General features: G+C 33.3%; 1 protein-coding gene across 5 annotated transcripts in view; it reads left to right on the forward strand.

The window, feature by feature from the left end:
- Positions 1–759: 759 nt before the first annotated feature.
- Positions 760–22,356, forward strand: part of LOC132716731 (uncharacterized) — a 115,569-nt gene continuing 93,972 nt past the window's right edge. For all 5 annotated transcript variants that reach the window (XM_060700051.1, XM_060700053.1, XM_060700052.1 and 2 more), the window contains exons 1-5: positions 760–871; positions 7,825–8,002; positions 8,467–10,048; positions 19,846–19,958; positions 20,595–20,678. In XM_060700051.1, coding sequence (XP_060556034.1) covers positions 7,879–8,002; positions 8,467–10,048; positions 19,846–19,958; positions 20,595–20,678 — 1,903 coding nt within the window. In that variant the 5' untranslated portion in view covers positions 760–871; positions 7,825–7,878. The remainder of the gene's footprint in view (positions 872–7,824; positions 8,003–8,466; positions 10,049–19,845; positions 19,959–20,594; positions 20,679–22,356) is intronic.

Consider the following 22,356-nt stretch of genomic DNA (forward strand, 5'->3'; position numbering starts at 1 on the left):
TTCGAAATTCAAAAGTTCACCATAACCATGATTAAATGGGCTTTCCATCGCCGTCCATGAACAGGCTCAATCAAACGGAGCCTGCAACATTTTCAGTTTGTCGTTCTTGACGTTCTTTAGGGATTCCGTGTTTTCTCTATTTTAAAGGAATGCATAACAAAAAGGAAATCACCTACAAGGGCCCGACGAAGCAAGACAAAAGATCCCCCCAAAACAACGATTAAGTCCGAAAAACTTTAAGAATTGTCCACTTGCCTTCCTCCGAGTACGTCAGATGCAATCCAAAGATAAATGCGAAGCGTCCAATTGTAAAATGGGTAAAACAATGGGTACAAAATGTACATGGTCACAAAATACATACATTCAAATAAAATTAAAAATATTCTTAAAATAAATAATGAATAAAATTATTGTTTAAATCTTCAAAGATCTAGTCATCAATTGTATGAAAATGCGTTAAAAACCACAAATTAACACCTCCGATAATTGACGTGTCCAGTATACAATAGATATTTTTAGCACTATAAATTAAGTTTTCCGAAACCACAATCTATTTCATTATATAAGATAAGTTCGCCGAACCGGTAGTTCGACCCCTTCAAAAATCCCCTTTTCTGCTTGTATGAAGTTGCATGTAATAATTCCAGAGTTTTATTTGACATAGGGAAGAAAATTATTTAGTGGTTTTGTGACTATATTTAGCGGTTTCTTGCCTAAACTTAAACATGTACCGTATTGAAACGGCGTTTAATATATCCATAGTGAGTTGTCTTCCTTGGTTGCGGAAACAGCAGATGGCAGCACGTCAGAATTGAAATTCGATGTCTGCAAAATGACATTTGTTCAGCTTTAACGAAAAAATAACATCTTGGTATGAAACTCTATGGCTTAATTTAATCTTTGTCTTCATGTTTTTCTCTGCTTATTTCTGTTAGTGTCCTTGTATTTGCTTTTCCATGAAGAAAAACGTGAATTCAAGCCAACGTGTGTCATTATTTTTGTTTACCAATAATCAATGAAATTTGTACATGTCATGATCAGATTCATGCTATTCTTTGTGATTCATATTATATTTGTATCATCCTCTCTTTTGAATGTGTTGCCAATTTAAACATTCCCATAATTTACATTATTACTCTTTGGCCTTGAGAACAATTTACAAGTGAACTGGACTGTAGACTGACTAGTCCTACGAAATTTAATAAAACATTGCTTTGTAATATTTTTTTCTATCTATATATCTTCCATTAATGTCAAACCGCTGGCAAGGATGTAGACATGATTCTAGACTTCAGAGACAGCTATGAGATTCATGGGAATTCAGGAACCTGTCCCTAGCTCTTATTGAATACACCCCTTGATTCTTTTACATGCCCAGTGTATAGCACTGATACATGCAAGGATTACCTGGATTTCTTACCAGTACACCTCTAGGTAGCTGAAAGTGTCTCCGAAAAATCCCAAGGATATTACCCAGGATCAAATCCAGGACCTCAGGAGTGACAGTCACTGCTCTAACCAACTGAGTTATCGCGCAACCTACATGTTGTAAGTCCATTTTACTAGGCTTGTCAAAGAGACATCAAGATATATTTTGAATGGGCAATTCCATTTCATTGTCCATCCACAAACTGCATTTTTCTACCCGGACAATGCCCAATAAGAAAATGGTAAATCAGCACAACAAAGTAGATATGTTTTCATTCCCCAGGTCCCCTTGTACTGTTTCATCTTTTTTAAGCATAAGGGAAAGCCTGATAATAAAACAAGCATATATATACTGAAATAAGATATGTCTTTTTAAATTAAAATTGGTAAAATAGAATGATTGATAATAATTGAGAAAAAAAACATGATTTGCATATTGATTTAATTTTATAGTTATACTTTGATGACTTTGTTGATGCTTTTAAATTTTTTAGATTAGGTGACATGCATTTTAACTAATCACAAAATTGCATGTGTATGGTTGTGTGGTATAATATGTCAAAGACCGGTAACATTTAATCAAGTCCAAATTAACATTTTTACAAAAATGTTACTGAGAGAAAATCTAGGATCGTTATACATTCTGTTCAGTTACTTAAGGAGCAACTGTATTCCATTCTTAAACCCCCCCCCCTCCCTGTCTATTAAACAACTTTAGCGGCATTAAATTAATTATCAATATTGCTTACTGTTACTTTGCACTTAAAATAATGACGATTCAGGGATAATCCTGGTCAGGATTTTTAGTGAGAGATTTTCTCTCATTTGAGAAATTTTGATGAGAGAAATTAGATTTTCTTGAGAGATTTAATTTTCATGATGGGCGAGGTTAAAAATATGGAAATTTCTAACTTTTTAAAAATCACTGTACATATAAACATTGTTTATCTAATGAGGATATAAGAAGATGTAGCTCTGTTTATTACAGTGATTTTTGTTTTCACTTTTTTAACACATCCTATGCCTTTTCTTTTGTGATTTTTTAAACATAATAAAATTCTAATTGTGAAAAATAAATATAACACCTTTATTCTGAAATATAAAAGAATTATACATGGATATCTACTACAACTATTATTTGCAGTCAATGTTCCTAATGGACAACACTGTACTGTACAGAAGTGATTTTGTTTGAGATTTGAAGAATATTTTTATAACCTTTCATTTTGTTTTCTTTATGATTCTCTTCACACACCTCCCTCCATTAAAAAAATATACCTGAACACATAATGACAAATATCTCCATATCCACAAATATAAACAATAACTAAAGTAATTTTTATTCATAAACATCATTTTTAGTGTTATAAAACACCTTTAAATAACACTCGGCTTCCTTTTAGAATTTTTTTTAATCACGACATCGCGAAAATATGTGACAAATGAATATTTGTCTGTTTTCCGCTGAAACATTCACAATTCTAGCTGTTGCTGATTGCATTTATATAAAATTAAATATTTTTGTTCAATAAAAGAACATTTATTGTCGGCTATTTCATCAGAAATCGTAAAACAAAATTTTTAAATTTGTTCTTTACGGCAAAATTTACCGTGGTTGATGTGACATTTAGAAGACAAATTTTACCGGTAGATTTATTTTTGACATGTCCATTTCTATGTTAGTCTGTGTCTAAAATTTTCTATTAAAATCAATTAAAAGTGTTTTGTGTAAATTCTCGACTTACAGATAGATAAAGGTTAGCCATCATATGGTATTTCTGTACGGTGAATTTGCGGTCTCCGATCGGCAATTATTTTAGGCTAAATAATTCAAAGTGTTGGACTTCTTTTTGGAGTTTTTTACACCGATTTCATTAATAAACAATTTGAAATTAAATTCTTGATGGGAATCGTGAATTTTTCATCATATTTTTGTGTAATTTTAGCATTCCTTAGATTGTGTTTAGACATTTTCCGGCTCAAATTGCCGTGCGAGATCTTCTCTCATTTCACAAATTTCTCTGAGATTTTGGTGATATTTTTGCGAGAAATCGCGGAAATCGCCCCCTAGAATGATCCCTGACGATTAAATGGTAGGAAAGTTGCGATGATTCAAACAATCGGAACATGATACCGGTCCTCGGTCCTGGCTGAATAAAAATATGGGTGTAGAGATAAATTTCCTTACCGTCAGTTCTGGTGTCCCAATAAAAATTTAAGTAGCTAAAAATTTCAATGTCCTGTTTGATAATACAGTCAAGACTGCCTTAGCAACCCCCTGATTTTAACGACTCCCTGTCTTGTCCGACCTTGTTTCAGTCCTCCCAACATATTTTTCTATATAAATGGTCTGAATTATACGACTCTCTGTCATATGTGACAAGCGACCTTAATTGTCTGGTCCTGATGCATTGCTTTGTCTGATTTAAACAACTTTCACACCTTTTAATTGTCCGTTAATCAGATAAATAATACCTGTCTTAACACCCAGAGGGGCGAAATGATTAAGTCCAATTATAATCCTGTAGTCAGTACTCTTCAAACAAACTCTACACAACTCTGCCTCAATTACACAGTCTACATGTATACAGGTATCAAGTGATGTAGCGTCTACTCACTACTGCCAAATATGGTACGCATGATGCAATCGATGTGTGTTAACAAATTGAGGTGTAATGAACATAATGGCCTGAATAAACTGGATTAAGACTTGTGTCAGATTTTTTAAGTGCCAACGGAAGATTTTTTAAGGCAGCATTTTTTTAGCTCACCTGAGCTAGCTCAGGGTGAGCTTTTAGGATTGTTGAATGTCCGTCATCTGTCATCCGTCATCACTTGTTCGTTAACACCCTAGCAGTCACATGTTTGCCTCAATTATCATCAAACTTTGTTAGGATGCTTATCTAGGTAATAGCTCGGATGAGTTTGAACATGGTTCATCTCGGATGAAAACCTAGGTCATAGGAGCTAAAAATAGAAAAACCTTGTTAACACTCTAGCGGTCACATTTTTGTCTCAATCATCATCAAACTTGGTCAGGATGCTTGTCTAGGTGATAGCTCTGATGAGTTCGAAAATGGGTCATCTCGGATGAAAAACTAGGTCACCGGAGCTAAAAACCTTGTTAACACTCTTGTGGTCACATTTTTAGCTCGACTATTCGATAAGAATAAGTAGAGCTATTGTAGTCACCCGAGCGTCTGCGTCGGTGTCGGCGTAACCACTTTTGTTAAAGTTTTTGTAATAGTTTAAATATTTTCATAGTCCATTGACATATGGCTTTGAAACTTTGCACACTTGTTCACCATCATGACCCCAACCTGTAGACAGGAGGAGGTAACTCTATCAAGCATTTTGACAGAATTATGCCCCTTTTTCGACTTGAATTTACTTTAAAGTTTTTGTAATACCTCAAATATTTTCAAAGTCCATTGACATATGGCTTCGAAACTTTGCACACTTGTTCACCATCATGACCCAAACCTGTAGACAGGAGGAGGTAACTCTATCAAGCATTTTGACAGAATTATGCCCCTTTTTCGACTTAGAATTTACGTTAAAGTTTTTGTAATACCTCAAATATTTTCAAAGTCCATTGGCATATGGCTTTGAAACTTTGCACACTTGTTCACCATCATGACCCCAACCTGTAGACAGGAGGAGATAACTCTTTCAAGCATTTTGACAGAATTATGCCCCTTTTTCGACTTAGAATTTACGTTAAAGTTTTTGTAATACCTCAATTATTTAAAAATTCATTGACATAAGGCGAAACATGTTGAAATTTTATACTCTTCTTTGAGAGCATAATAGGACTCTCTCCAAGGCCTATAACTGTAATATGGAGTTAACGAAAAATTTTGCATTTTTCTTTACTTAGAAAATTTTACCTTTTAATCAAGGCTTTTTTTACTATCAAGCACTAAGAATAGTCGAGCGTTGCTGTCCTACTGACAGCTCTTGTTGTCTCACTCATCATCAAACTTGGTTAGGATGCTTGTCTAGGTGATAGAACATGGGTCATCTCGGATGAAAAACTAGGTCACCAGAGCTAAAAATAGAAAAACCTTGTTAACAATTGAGATGTTACATTTTCTAGCTCACCTGAGCTAGATCAGGGTGAGCTTTTAGGATCGTTGAATGTCCGTTGTCTGTCGTCCGTCGTCCGTCCACACTTGATTGTTAACACTCTAGCAGTCACATTTTTGCCTCAATCATCATCAAACTTGGTCAGGATGCTTGTCTAGATGATATCTGGGATGAGTTCGAAATATGGGTCATCTCGGATGAAAAACTAGGTCACAGGAGCTAAAAATAGAAAAACCTTGTTAACACTCTAGTGGTCACATTTTTGACTCAATTATCATCAAACTTAGTCAGGATGCTTGTCTAGGTAATTGCTCGGATGAGTTCGAACATGGGTCATCTCGGATGAAAAACTAGGTCACAGGAGCTAAAAATAGAAAAATCTTGTTAACACTCTAGTGGCTACTGTTTTGATCCAAATATCCTGGAAATTTGTCTGAAAGTTTGTTTTGATGATTTCTAGGTCAAGTTCGAACATGGGTCATTTCGGATGAAAAACTAGGTCACACCGCCCAAATACGGAAAAACCTTGTTAACCTGCTAGTGGTCACATTTTTGACTTAATTATCATTAAACTTGGTCAGAATGCTTGTCTAGGTAATTGTTTGGATGAGTTCGATGGGTCAGGTGAGCGATCTAGGGCCATCATGGCCCTCTTGTTTAAGGTATGGCCATCAAATCTGGACTTTAAAGTTTAGTTATTACAGTTTTAAACTTTGACCATCAATGACCACATGGATGACCAAGTAATTTTCAACTTTTTTTTATATTTCAATTGTGTTACTTGTTCAGTATTTAATGTGTGTGAAATGAAATTGATCTTAGATTTGACCCATGACCTGTTAAGAAACTTAACTTTTTCTAGCCACTGTCACCTTTTTTCATCTCATAGCTCTGGAAAGTTAGCATTACCTGTATCATGTTGCAATTTGAGAACTAAATAAGAAATTTATTGATTTTTTGTGCGTCATTTTTAAACTTTATGAAAAACAGGTTTTATCATGGACTTAATAATGTTGAATATTTGAATATATACATGTATGGTGTCAATGTCTAGGTTTTTTTCCAGGATTTTGGAAACATGAACCATACCCATGGGAATGACAGCAATGTTTCATTAAAAATTGGGATAAAAAGCATGACTTTGCAATGATTAAATGAATGCAAAGAATCACTGTCTAGGATGGCATCTTCAAACATTTAAGCACCATAACAGTGAAGAAGGCGTTATTTTCAAAGATTTACAATTTGAAAATGGTTATTCAATAGTTTTATTTTGTTATTTTCAATTGTGAATTTTTTCCTGTGAATAGGGGGAAAAAATAGAATATTTTCAATTGGGAATATGACTGAATATCGGCTATAGAATTAGCCCCCCAAAAAATCCCTGATGTCAAATATTGCAGCATTGCAGCATAAGTGCACATAAATACGTTTGTAGTTTTTGCCCTTTTTAGGAAATATTGAATGTGATTTTCCTTGACAAAGTTTTAAATATTTGATGAGCATAACATATTTTCAGTTGAAAATGGAAGTTTTAATAGTTTTAGAATTTTTAATGAGAGTGGAGGAAAATATTCTCGATTCACAGTAAAATATTTTTTTGTATATTTTCCTTTATGTAATTACCTGTAATGGGTGGAATCCTGATATTTTTTAACATACATGTAATATTATTTTTAGAATTAAACTGTTTCTTAGTTATTGTTAGTTATGACCCAATTTTTAACTTGGTAAAGGGCAACTTAACGGTAGTATACTTGGTGGTATTTAAGGTAATTTACATGGATTGTTAGTGCAGTATTCTAGCTTAAATTACATGACAATATGTTTGCTATTTAAAGTGCACTGTGCTTTTTAAAAATTAACACACAAAAAGGTAACATGCAGCTTAAGTCTTTTAATAGAATTATTGAATTATTTTTTTGCACCGGCCTAGCATATCGTGCCTTTAAGGGTTTGCCAGCAAGTTCTTTCCTTAATTCCACATAGCTCTAAAAGGTACCTATTAAATTTTGCTTGACAAGTGTCTTTTTGACAATATTGTAATTTTACGTACAACTATTATAACACTCACGAGTGTCCTGGTTTTATGCAGAGCATTAATTTAGAAGAAAGTTCTAGTGCATGACTTGTAAGTTTATCATTGATTGGTTTTTAGCTTGTCAAGGTTTATACAAAGTGATATTTTGAATAACTGCTGAAAATAAACACTTATATTTGGAACTTGGGAAAAGGTAATGGGAGGCTCTTTGATTCTTTAGAATGATGTGTTAACTTTATATTAATAGTATTTTTTGTACATTGTAGGTCTTCTACGGTTGTATACCTGCCAACCACTGGCCTTAGGTTCATTTATAAGGAATGTCTGAGCCAGAAAATAGTCAACAAAGTGTGCAAACAGTGAACAACACACCGGCCGAGCATATTGAGGGTGCCTGTGGTGGAGAGACAGGGTTGCGGCCAAGCACCCCATTCAGTGAAAATGGTAATTTATATATTATTTTTTGTGTCCTGTTCTCAACTTCTGTATTTTAAATTTGTTTGTGATATAAGTATAACTAATAGTCTAGTATTTGAAACAAATGTTTAGACCATGAAGAGTGGTTCACAAACTTGAAAAAGACATTCATGGGACATTTTCAAAACTTAGATCGTAAATACTTTTTGTGGGACTCGTAAGCATTAGATGAACTGCAAAAAATTATAGAGCGAGAAAGAATTGTCTTTTACCAGCAATTATCTCGTATAGAATGAAAAGAAAAAAATCTTTTGACAATAGCTTCTTTATGCTGGTGTGAATTGATATATAATACATATTACATAAATCAATAGCAATTTACATGTAATAAACTGTCAGGACAGTGTCAGAGATTGCTTGATAATTTGAACAATACATTTAGGAAAAGATGTACATGTAGAGATGGATTTTGTTTGTTTGTTTATTTTTAGATGATAATCTAAGTATGGAAGTTAGATTTAGTGAAGGAAGTTCCCATCATGCTAGTGACATCTCGTCTGTGTCGTATCAAAATCTCCTAGATGAAGATACAACAACTGCTGACCTCTCAAGACGTGGCAGTGATGACAGTGTTGATTCCTACCTACACGAGTACAGCGATGATATTCCACGAACTGGTGATATAAATCTACCTAGTCAGGACGCTAGGAGTTATAGTGACAAAATCAATGAAAGAATCTCAATTCAGTTGACTGAGGAAGATATATGTCTCAAGAAAGAGGATTATGAGTTTATGAAAAGTTCTCAAAGTGTTAAAAGTGATCCGGGTCCTGAAATGAGAGAGAAGGATTATCAATTAAAGTATGTGAAATCTAGCTCCATGAATCCACCTATGTCTGTTCAAGATAGCTTTAGAAAGCATGAGCTTGTTGTAACAATGAGGGATCAGGGGAGGAGTAAATCTCTTCCGCCCAGCGAGGATAAACAGGTAGAGAAAAAAAGAAATAGTTTAGAAATCCGTAACAATATTCCAGTTGCTGGAGAGGTGAAAAATTATGAGAAAGACATTCATATTGATAATGTTTCATTCAATAGTCATGGTGCGATGCCAAAAATGAGGAAACAGTCACCAGGTCTGGCATGTAGAGTGGAAGATAAACAAACAAACAGTCCTAAAATTTCTAACACTGAAAGTTCATCCATGAAAATGGATAGCAATGCTACACAAATAATAAATGACTTGATACAAGTTTCTAAAGCGAATGCTGCAGCTCTAAATGCAGCAAGTAAGAAGACTAATGGAACCGGAGAGACTGAAGAGTCAACCACAAGTGCAATATCTCATAATGGTGTGGCAGTCACCCAACCACCAGCAGATATAATAAATGAGTATGAATATGTAAAGTATTCTAGGATACAAGAAGGGAACTCGTATGTTGGTATGAGGCTAGCTTATAGTAGTTCCGAGTCAGATAGCCAGTGTCAAAGATCAGTGGAAGGGGAACATGAGCTGCGGGAAAGCTCACGTGTAGAACTTCCTGACTTAGAAGGTTACAACAGGCAACATAGTCCTGAGTCTAATTCTTTACAGAACTGTATAAATGAGGACATGTTAACGGAAATACCACTAAATGGACCTGAAAACATTGTTATAGGAGAGGATGGTAAATTGTTCACTTTGTCCCCAGAGAATACAGAATGTGATAGCGTAGAGATAGAAAGTGTTGTATCAGATGGTGACAATGAAGCTGTTGGAATGCCAAATGTAGAGGATGGATTGTCCAGTAGTCAGACTAGTGACACAGAAGATGTTAAATCAGAGCATAACACACCAAAGAAGATGCTTCAAAAGAAACAACAAGAAGAACTGGAGAAAAAGTTACATAGTTTAGAGTGTGCGGCAGTGAAACCTAAAGAGATGGATGCTGAAGCCATTATGGATGATCTGAAAATGAAACGAGAAGCATTGGATCATGCAATATCTGAGATAAAGTCAGCTATTCAAAAAAGCAAGGGTGTTGCCTTGGAAACCCCTGTAGAGGAAACAGAAGATGATCCAATATGGGTCAAAAGGTAAGCAAAGTTTTTGTTGGGTTTTATGCCCCATTTAAAAAAAAGAAAAGAAAGCCTACTGAGATGGGATCCGTCAGCACAATGGTATGTCCTTGTTTGATCATTAACTTGAGAAGGAGTAAGTCCTGGATTTTGTAACTTGGGATATTGCCCATGGCCAAAATGGCTGTTTGATTTTCAGGTCAAATATAATGGTTATTATGGCTATGTCAACTAAAAGCTTGTCAGATCAGTTAATAGAAAACTCACGGTTTACAGTCCTAAGAATTAGTGTTGAGGTTGGTCATGACTAGTAGATGACCCCTATTGATCTTGAGGTAAACAGGTCGAAGCCTGGCTGGGCAATAACTCGGGAATGCTTTGGTCTAGTGTCCGTTCATTCAGTGATGAGGTTGGCCGTATTTAGCAGATGACCCCAATTGATTTTGAGGTTAGGGCTCAAACTCAACATAACATTCATTTAAAATATATTGTATTATACTACATGCCACTTTATAATTTGGGAGAAAAATACTTAATTCTTAAAGTCATATTGTCATGAACTATCATTATTATATTGTGCAAAAAAAAAAAAAAAAAAAAAAAAAAACAACAGGAAAGTAATCTGTTTATGGTCTTCATGAGTTATCTTTTACTCTTCTGTTTAAAAGTTCAGTAACCAAAGGAAAAGGCATAGTAAGTAAATTTTTTCGTTGGTTTCAACTCTTAAAAACTTTAGCTGGATCATACAATTAAATTTGGTGTGATACATTTATAGAGAAGTTATGTACCAGTCATCTATATTTTGTATTCTGTTAAAAGATTCTTTAAATCTTTGATCATATTTACTCAAATAATCTTAAAAAAGCTATCAACATTCACACATTCATAGACCCATAACCTGTCTTATTCTAATTATCAGATTAGTGGATTACAATTTATAAAATTCCCCACAAAAGTTAACAATAGAGCACATGTCAGTGTGCTTAAATGTTTTGTAAGTCAAATAAAAGGTCAGTGCCAGAATCTATCAGTTAAAGTTCTGGTATCTTTTTTTCTGCCCCGCAAAATCCTTGTCTGTCCAATAACTCTGTTACGCATCAAGGTATTTTGTAATAACTTAGCACAAACATGAAGCATGATAAGACAGTGTGTCATGCGTAAGACTTGGACTTCTATCTCCAAGGTCAAGGTCACACTTGGAAGTCAGCAGTTAGAAAATCTTGTAGGGCCCATAACTTGAAGCAATTTGGCAAAAATGTGAAACGATGTGTCATACATTAGTGTTTTTTTTTTCTTTGTATAACTACTATCCTAAAACGGTACTGTTCCCAATAGAAAATAGACATTAAAATTCCCAATTTCCAATGTTTAAATTCCCAAACTGGCTGTTCAAAATAACCACAAGGCCAAGTGATTTCTCTGAAATCCTTTCAATCCAACATATTCATATAAATCACCACTCAATAGTTTTCTCTGGACAGTGGAAAATGTTAGCTATCTATATTCATGATGACTAATCTTATTTCTAGCTGAAAAAATGCTTAAAAAAATTCCCAATTTAAGTTAAAATAACGCATTTTTCCCAATCAGTCTGGTACCGGCACCATTCCCAAAGTAGAGAAAAAAAACACTGTACAATCATGTGCAAGACCAAACCCTAGCTCTAAGATCAAGGTCACACTAAGAGGTCTTAGGTCAGTACTAAGGTGGAAAATCTTGTCTGGTCTAAAACTCTGCCACGAATGCAATTGCATCAAGAGATTTTTAAGTCAGTTGGGAAACATGTTAAGCATAATGAGTCATTGTCATCCCAGGAGTTCTGATAATCATTGCTTTATTTTATCAATATAAATGTTTCTTCTGTAAAAAAATCTATTGAACTTTTATTTTTCAAGTTTTATGCTCCAGTTCAGACTAAACTGAGAAATTTGTGCTCTGCATGTTGTTCTAAATTAAGATCTTGTAAATATTAGAAGAAATCCCCCCCCCCCCCCCCCCCCCCCAAAAAAAAAAAAAAAAAAAAAAAAAAAACAGCGATATGTACTCTTTCAAAGTCTTTTATTGCCAAAAAGTTAATGAAATACTAATTATGCTGTCCTTTTATAACATCTTTATTCATATTCTTTTTGTTGTCCTTATAATATAGCCAGGGCATCAGTCCATGTCTTTCAGAAACATTTCAAGTTTTTTTGTTAAGTTTAATGTTATTGCTGATTGGTGCATCAGGAAGCAAAAAAGAAAATATTTTTGTCAGGTTATTTGTGTTCAATTATGAACATTTTGTGTTTGTGCATTTGTTCATGTACTTTGGAATATATCATTTACTTAATTAACATATTGAGGGAATAAAAAGTATCTATCTATCTAAGGCTATTTGTTTAAGTTTTCAGTAGTAGCTTTCATCACATCATATACTCCAAACTTTGCAGATTTCTCCTGGCCATCACTGTATTGCTGTACATTGTTTCTGAAACGGTTAGTTCTTGTGAAGTCAGTATGCTGGCCATCAATTTCTAAAGTCAAATATATATGTAAATCAGAAACAGCTTCGATTTAGCACCAGTTTAAGGTTAGATCAGCCTATTTGTGACAGGATAGGTAGTTAGGAATGGGAAATCAATGACCACTTATCATCGCAAGTCCATATTGAGTTATATTTATTGACAGTTCTTGTCCAAAAATCTACATAAATATTGTCAATGGTCTGTATATAAATATTGCTTTTCTCCACAAAACACAATTTTGGAAAGATATTAATAAGATTTTCAAGAAGATTTCATCCCAGTACAAGTTTTCTTGGTTCCTAATAAATTTATAACAAACTGGTGATTCATTCTGGGAATATCAGTTTTTCTTTCTATTTTCTTAGATGTTTTAAGTTGGTTTGGATATTTTGTGTAAGCAATTAGACTTGCAAAGAGAAAAGCATTTTGTTCTATATATGTAATTTGATGGCTTAACTAAAGCACCATGTTTGATGCTGAAATGGGAATATTTAACACAAATGTGTATAATGTATTCTTTATAGAGTAAGTATACATTCTGCAGAGATAAACCGATCAATTTAGGCAAAAAATAACAATTTTCTGTGTATTTTAAGGAGTGCATTCTATTGATGAATGAATATTGCATGATTTTGAAAATTCTCTAAGGAGTTAGGAAAATGGTTTTTGTTGGGGGAACTGAAAAAGAAAAATATTTATCAAATGTTTAAAGACCAGTAGAGTGCATTAAATGTCTTAATTTTTGATAAGTTGGTTTGTCTCTGGCTAAGGAAATGAGATGCAAATGCATTAAAGATGAAACTTTGCTTGTGTCACAGAAAAACTTGTTAATTTTTTTGAATCAGTAAATTCAGACTTGATGCTCCCCTGCCTACGTTGCTTAGCAAGAAGAGGATAAGGTCAATGTAAAAAGGTTATACTTTGTATTTTATGTGTATATATATACAGTCAATTGAATTGTATTTAACTCCCAGATGCTGCATATTAATTTAAAGGGATATCCCGGAAAATTTGGACTCAAAATATTTTTTTTTAAATTTTGATATCATTAATCTTGTTGTATTGTTTGTCTATACCAATAAATTGTATGCGAAATTTCAGGTCATTCCATTGTCTCCAGTTTTTCCAGAATAATCATTTTATTTTGTGCAAAGTGACCTAAAAATGAAATGTGTAGAAACTCCTTTAATTCAACTCAAATCTGCATAAGAATTGCTCTAAAGTTTGATTTTTGATTAAGTTTGGGTAAATTTATTATTTATAAAATATTTATTTCAGTTTTAAATGCCCTAGTTTATCTTTTTAAGATTTTCAAATTGGATGGCATTTGAAGTTTGAACCTTAGTGGAGGTAATTTAAGGAGTTTATATTTCTAGCAAATTTTGACAGTGCATTGAAAACATCTTGTCCTTTCGTCAAGAAAAAATTGTCAGTTTGTTGCTAGTGTCTAATTTCTTGAGATTTTCTTCTACATTTTGGGCAATATTGACCTTGAATTGGAAGTGGTACATGCTGATTTTAAAAATATTCAAGATAAGTTTCGCGTTATATTTGGACTCATTACCAGCTAGACTTATATACATCTGAGGATAATAAACAAAAAAATACATAATAATAAATTATTGCAGTAATAATTGACATTACATAATTTATATGATGCAAGAGTTTTTATAAATTCAATATTAATGTTAAATTAAAATTGATTAAGTTACATTTTTACAAACAAATGAAAAAAATGCTCATATTTACAACTACTTGACCATTTGTTTTTAGCTCACCTGTCACAAAGTGACAGGGTGAGCTTTTGTGATCGCTTTTCGTCCGGCGTCCGTCCGCCGTCCGTCCGTAAACTTTTGCTTTAAATGACATCTCCTCATAAACCACTGAGCCAATTTCATCCAAACTTCACAGGAATGTTCCTTTGGTGGTCACCTTTAAAAATTGTTCAAAGAATTTAATTCCATGCAGAACTCTGGTTGCCATGGCAACCAAAAGAAAAAACTTTAAATATCTTCTTTTAAAAAACCATAAGAGCTAGAGCTTAGATATTTGGCATGAAACATCTTCTAGTGAGTGTCTACCAAGTTTGTTCAAATAAAAGCCCTGGGGTCAAAATTGGCCCCGCCCGGGGAGGTCATTGATTTTCCCTATATGCATATAGTAAAAACTTAAAAAATCTTCTTTTAAAGAACCCAAAGAGCTAGAGCCTAGATATTTAGCATGAAACATGTTCTAATGGGTGTCTACCAAGTTTGATCAAATAAAAGCCCTGGGGTCAAAATTGGCCCCGCCCCTGGGGGTCATTGATTTTCTCTATATGCATATAGTAAAAACTTAAAAAATCTTCTTTTAAAGAACCGTAAGAGCTAGAGCTTAGATATTTGGCATGAAACATCTTCTAGTGAATGTCTACCAAGTTTGTTCAAATAAAAGCCCTGGGGTCAAAATTGGCCCCGCCCCGGGGGTCATTGATTTTTTCTATATGCGTATTGTAAAAACTTAAAAAACTTCTTTTAAAGAACCATAAGAGCTAGAGCTTAGATATTTGGCATGAAACATTTTCTAGTGAATGTCTACAAAGTTTGTTCAAATAAAAGCCCTGGGGTCAAAATTGACCCCGCCCCAGGGCGTCATAGATTTTCCTTATATGCATATAGTAAAAACTTAAAAAATCTTCTTTTAAAGGACCCAAAGAGCTAGAGCTAAGATATTTAGCATGGAACATCTTCTAATGAGTGTCTACCAAGTTTGTTCAAATAAAAGCCCTGGGGTCAAAATTGGCCCTGCCCCAGGGGGTCATTGATTTTCCCTATATGCATATAGTAAAAACTTAAAAAATCTTCTTTTAAAGAACTCAAAGAGCTAGAGCTAAGATATTTAGCATGAAACATGTTCTAATGGGTGTCTGCCAAGTATGTTCAAATAAAAGCCCTGGGGTCCAAACTGGCCCCGCCCGGGGGGGGGGGGGGGGTCATTGATTTTCCTTATATTCGTATAGCAAAAACTTAAAAATCTTCTTTGGAAAAACTCAAATAGCTAGAGTTTAGATATTAAGCATGAAACATCTTTAAGTAAATATCTACAAAGTTTGTTAAAATAAACACCTGGGGGTCAAAACTGGCCCTGCCCCAGGGGTGTCATTGTTTTTAACTGTATGTGTATAGTAAAAACTTTAAAAATCTTCTTTTAAAAAAGCCAATGAGCTAGAACTTAGATGTTTAGCATGAAACATCTTCTTATGGGTGTCTACCAAGTCTGTTCAAATAAACAAATAAAAGCCCTTGGGTAAAAATTGGCCCGGGGGTGGGGGGGGGCCTATATACAGGTGAGCGACCTCAGGGCCATCATGGCCCTCTTGTCTTAATTATAAAGGAAAGCCAATTCAGGTTTAATTTCCATAATTTGGAGGAAATATTCTTTATGGCTTTTGGGCCCTTTTTTACATTTTTCAAAAGTAACTTTTTAGTGAGAAAAATTGCTTTAAGATATATAAGAATATTTCCAGCTGAAATCTGACCTTAGCTGTAATCAGAAGTCTGGCCTTGTCTGAACATATGTCAAGTCTTGTTTACTTATTGTTATTTGTACCCATTGTTATTTGGACAGGGAGAGAAAACAGGGAACATATTTTTTCCATTAGCTTATCAATCTGTCATACTGAATTATGGTTCTGCATTGTTCATAGTATACATTTTGTATATGTCATTGTTTAACAGCTAGAGTGAATGATACGAACATTTTATGTACAGTGGCAATAAAGGCATTTATAAACAGCATGTTACTAGACACATCTACTACATGCCTGTGATATCTGTATGACCTTGTTGTTGAAAGGTTACTTTTTTTAGTAAAACTAGTAGAAATTATAATACTATGTGACAGATTACACCATAATACATGTATACTTCAAAGGCAAAATTATAATTCAGGTCTGTGTTCCAAGGTCAATTAAGCTCACACATAAAGGTCAAAAGACAGGTGATAATATGAAAAATTCACTTATCATAAATAAGTGATTCTAATGAAATTCATTCAATATTCAACATAATGAGACTGGAAATTTGTAATGGGTATATTTTGTGACAATGGCACTCTTGTTGATTCTAATTTTATTTGTGTGAATTATTATATAATCTAATATTAGATTTATCACTCTCAGGAATGTCATCATTAGTGATGTAAATTGTGAAATATGTGTTAAGAATTGCTTAAATTGGGTGTTTTTTTCTTCCAAAAATAGGTGAAATTGTTTCTTTATAACTTGTCTACGGGTATATTTTTAAAGTACAACTCTCTCATTTTTCAGTCTCAGACAATAAAACAAGCTTTGTGTCTGGTAAAAGTCAAGAGAGAATAATTTCGGAATGTTCCACGTTTGGTTCTAGACTGGGAAAACAATTTTTTTTTGTATTACATATTTATTTTGTATTAGACATACAATTGTTTCGTAGTATTCGCAATATAATTCCATCAGTAAGAGATTTCAGCCAGATTTCTCATGTGATTAACTTGTTAAGAAACAAACAACAGTTATAGTTATACAGGTATATACATATACATGTATATTATTTAAAAGAATAACTTGCAGTTTTTACCACCTTTAATTAAAATGTCATGCTTTCAATCAAGCCAACAAACTTAAAAATTTAATCTGTATAACCCCATAGTATGGTAGGTGAGAATCTACATTGTTTTACTACTTCTTACTTACAATAGACTGTTTCTCTAAATGCTAAAATTTACATATGGTTTAAATTATGTTGTTATTTGTGCAAAATGTCTTGCAAGATGAAGTATATATCTGTTTAAAGATTTGTACCAGTAATAATGGCATGGATATCCTGTAATTAAAACAATTAATGGAAACTTGATACATTATATACTCGGAAAATACCCTTGATCTTGATGTTATACTTTTATTGTAACTCCAGTGTTTGAAATTAGCAGTAGTCCTATAGCCCCTGACTACTAAATTTCTCCTCGGGCTACCAACTTTTCACAGTAACAAGCCCGACCAGGCTACTGTATTTTCAGAGGCAATATAAACAACTGGTTTGAATAAATGAATAATGCTAGTGAACTAATGAAAATTCCATTCTGGTAATCCGACCAGCCTAGTGGATTGACTGGATTTAAATCCTTATTTCTTACACTGTAACTCTAATTAAATACATTTAAAAAAAAAAAAAATAATTATGTTTAAATACTGGTTCAGATTTAACTAGTTCAGAGTGAAATAGTTTATATGTTGTTATTTTTATCAATGCAGCATAATAGTGGTTAACAAATTCTAACCAGTACACATGTTGGAGTTTAAAGCTGCATTTAAAAAATTAAAAAAACCAAACAGAACTAGCATCATTTCATTAATAAATGGGGTTCATATCAACTCCAGATCTTATTTTGGTGTCCAGATAACCAAAATGAGTGTAATATGAGTGTAATAAGCATTAAAATCTCCAACCTCATTGTGGTGAAATCGGAAGTACAATTTCTGTTTGCATGAGATTTATAACTGTACTGTTAAAAAGGCTAATGAAACTGTAGAATGCTTGGTTTTTAGGCCGACGGCAAATATTTTTTATGCCCCCGCCATGTAATGGCTGGGGCATATAGTGTTACCCTGTTCCGTCCTTCCGTCATTCCGTCATTCTGTCATTCCGTCATCATCAGTTTCCGTTCATTATTTTAGTAACGGTTGCACACATTCAACTCAAATTTGACATATGGATATGTCATGAGAAAATACAGGTCAAGTTCGAATTTGGTCATGTTTCGATGATTTTTGGCAGAGTTATGCCCCTTTTACTTTAAAATAATATGAAATTTTCAGTTTCCGTTCATTATCTCCCTAACGATACAACACATTCAACTCAAACTTGACATATGGATATGTCATGAGAAAATACAGGTCAAGTTTGAATTTGGTCATGGTTCGATGATTTTTGGCAGAGTTATGCCCCTTTTACTTTGAAAATAATATGAAATTTTCAGTTTCTGTTCATTATCTCCCCAACAGTACAACACATTCAACTCAAATTTGACATATGGATATGTCATGGGAAAATACAGGTCAACTTCGAATTTGGTCATGGTTCGATGATTTTGGCAGAGTTATGCCCTTTTACTTTGAAAATAATATGAAATTTTCAGTTTCTGTTCATTATCTCCCCAACAGTACAACACATTCAACTCAAATTTGACATATGGATATGTCATGGGAAAATACAGGTCAACTTCGAATTTGGTCATGGTTCGATGATTTTTGGCAGAGTTATGCCCCTTTCACTTTGAAAATAATATGAAATTTTCAGTTTCCGTTCATTATCTCCCCAACGGTACAACACATTCAACTCAAACTTGACATATGGATACATCAAAGGAATGCGCAGGTCAAGTTCAAATTTGGTCGTGGTTCGATGATTTTTGGCAGAGTTATGCCCCTTTCACTTTGAAAATAATATGAAATTTTCAGTTTCTGTTTATTATCTCCCCAACAGTACAACACATTCAACTCAAATTTGACATATGGATATGTTTTTGGAATGCGCAGGTCAAGTTCAAATTTGGTCATGGTTCAATGATTTTTGGCAGAGTAATGCCCCTTTCACCTTGAAAATAATATGAAATTTACAGTTTCTTTATTATCTACCCAACAGTGTTACATATTCAACTCAAATTTGACATACGGATATGTCAAAGGAAGACAGGTTGAAATTTGGTCATGGTTATATCCCTTTCACTTTGAAAATAATATAGATACATCTTAGGAATAAGCAGTTAAAGTTTGACTTTGGTTGTGGTTCAATGATTTTGGACAAACTTATCTTTCTTGAATATTTGAAAAATTTTGAACTTTCAGTTTCAGCACTCATACTTTTAGCCATTATTTTGGCTACAAATATGAAATATGCTATTTTCAAAAGGTCAACACTGAATAATTTCAGTGCCTTGAACATTGTATGAAAATGGTTTGTGTTAACATTGAAAAGTTTTAAGGGCTTTGAATTGCAAATGAAAAAAATAATTTGTGCAAACAAATTTGGAACTAAATATTATAACATCTGAAATTTTGGCTGCATGCGGGGGCATCCGTGGCATGATGACACATTTCTAGTTTCATATTTATTTAATGCAGCTTTAACCAGTTTATATTTTATTTATCTGTAGCTTTTAACCATTACTCTGCTGACAGTAATTAAGTCTACCAATAGAACAAATTCAAACCTAGATAACAACAGCCTTTACGTCTGACTGATCATGGGCTGCACTGATCTTTTCAGTCAAGTTACTTTGATTGTATTTATTCAGGGAGGAGACTCAAGTTATACCTAAAGGAGGGTCAACATATGAGGTAGTGAATGGTCGAGATGATTTAGAGACAAGAAAACAGCCAGAACTGAGCAGGAAAGAAGATGAGCAGGGTATTTGCATATTCTTGATATATGCTGATTATCGTAACTAAAACAGATAGATAAATAAAACATATTATCTTACACACCTAGATAAAGCACCTTATGACAATAAAATTTTGATTTAAATTTTGTTTAGCTCACGATTTTCCATATATTCCAATATTACCTTAATAAAACTGGCTTGTCTTTATGTATAATCTAGCCAGATACCTTAAATTTGTTACCATAATTTTAAGACTTTGATGTTGAAATCCATAAAATAGACAGTAAAAATTATTGGGTTACTAAATTACATAAATGCATTAGGGTAAAGTTAAAACTGCCTTATTGTTTAAACATATTTGTATTTTAGAATGGAGAAAGTTCTGTTGGTATATACTGCTATTGATTGGTACCAGTGATAGATGTTATTATGTAAATTTATCTGAAAAAGTCTTAAATATATAAGTACATTTGTATCCAATCAAACTGTTGTATCAAAAACCCATTCATTACACAAATTGATTTCACAGTGCAGGGTTACTTAATTACATCATGACTGCATCAGCCTAGAGTGCATGATATCTGTTTTCTATATATAATGTTTTACAATGGTTTTGATCATAACTACCAATTTATATACAAGTTTGAAATGATAATTTTCAGCGTATCTGATGGAAAATGAGAAGGAGCGCCTTCTAGGAACACAGTATACAAGGAATGATGGGAAAATATATACAACGCCAAAAGGTAAAATACAATAGAACAAGGCTTATTGATTTCACTACTAATATTTAAGGATACATTGATTTATAACTGGGTTTTTCTTTCAACATTCATCACCTTTGTAATGGTAAAGGTTTGATTTGATGAAAGCGAGATGCACCCATGAAGTTAAACCATGCCATTCCATATCGTTTGGAGTAAAAGGCAATGTTTTATTGCCAAAAGTATGCCCTGGATTGTTTCCTATCCACTAAAATAGAAAGTAAAAAATAAAAAATGATCAAGTGATAAGCTTTCAAACCTTGATAAGCTTTCAAACCTATCTGGATTATAATGTTTAGGGGACAAAGCAGTTATTTTTAAGGCAGATTTCAAAAAAAAAATGGAGAAAGAAAAAGCCAGTTATTAATTAAATCTGAACAGTAGACGAGACAAAGGTAGGTAATTAACATTGTAACTTTGTTAAATAGAGAAGATTGGATGCAAGTTGATGTTGTCCAATACTAAGAATGTCTAGAGAGAAGATGTTATATTTACTGCATTGATCATTTACCATATTGAGTGGGATCATTGTTCATTCATCACGTGACATTTCCCGTTAAGACGCTTATAAGTCAATAATTGGGGTTGTTTTTTTTGCAGGAAATCTTAAAGTGCTCTAAGAGTTGTATTAGGTATATAATGGCAATTCATTAACCAGGGAAGAGAAATAATGTATTCTGCCATTTTTTACTGAAATATATAATTATTCACTATTGGGTATAATTTTGTAAAATTTTCCTAGAAGGAACTTGCTTCTTAATAATAAGAGGGTTGTCCAAAAAGCTTACATCAAAGTTCCATTATGAAAAATATATAATGTTAAATTAACATCTTTGAGGAAACAGGTATTCAATATTGAAATGTCTATCCTGATATATTTTATAATTGAATTTCATTTAACTTAGTAATGTCCACGAAGCTTGATATTTAATTTTTTTTTTCATTTTTTATTATGGGTACAATTTTTTTTACTCTTGAAAGTGCTATATAAAGCTAATTGAAATGATACCAAATTCAGGACTTTCAGGTTTTCTGATATTTTTAACTTGCACCCATGTTTCTACTAATTCAACATTATGCATTGAAGCAACTTGGACTCCTTATATTTCAATGTTACATACCCAGTCTAAAATGCTATTTGAATACTAGTGGGCTATAATGAGAGACCACTACTGTCAGTATAGAGCCAGGCCAGTCTCTGTGTAACATAAGACATTGAACTGATGGTTGCTCTATTTATTTTGATATCTTAATTTCATTTACTGAAATGGACAGTTCAAATTAAAAGCATAACAAATCTGTTACATAAGCATGGTGAATGTTAAACACAATAGACAGAATATGGCAGAGATTTGTAATTGATGACCTATGCTGTTACTTTGTTTAATTGATTATATATATTGGTACAGTGGGTGACTGTGGGAGACAGACTTGTTTGGGAGGGGTTGGGGGTGTGGTAAGTTTGTGAATTTGTAAAATTTTAAATATACAATGATTTGTCATGCAAACGGCAGTGGGATTTTAATCAACACGCATTGTTATAAAAATCAACTTCATAAATTTTTAGTTTCATTTTCATCTCATATTGGCATGTTTATATTGATGGGTTTAGACAAGATTTTTTTTATTATAAATCTAAGCATTGTATTATGTATTAGGC

The sequence above is a fragment of the Ruditapes philippinarum genome, unplaced genomic scaffold (assembly GCF_026571515.1).
Source record: "Ruditapes philippinarum isolate M1 unplaced genomic scaffold, ASM2657151v2 ctg193_1_1_1_1, whole genome shotgun sequence".
Taxonomy (NCBI): domain Eukaryota; kingdom Metazoa; phylum Mollusca; class Bivalvia; order Venerida; family Veneridae; genus Ruditapes; species Ruditapes philippinarum.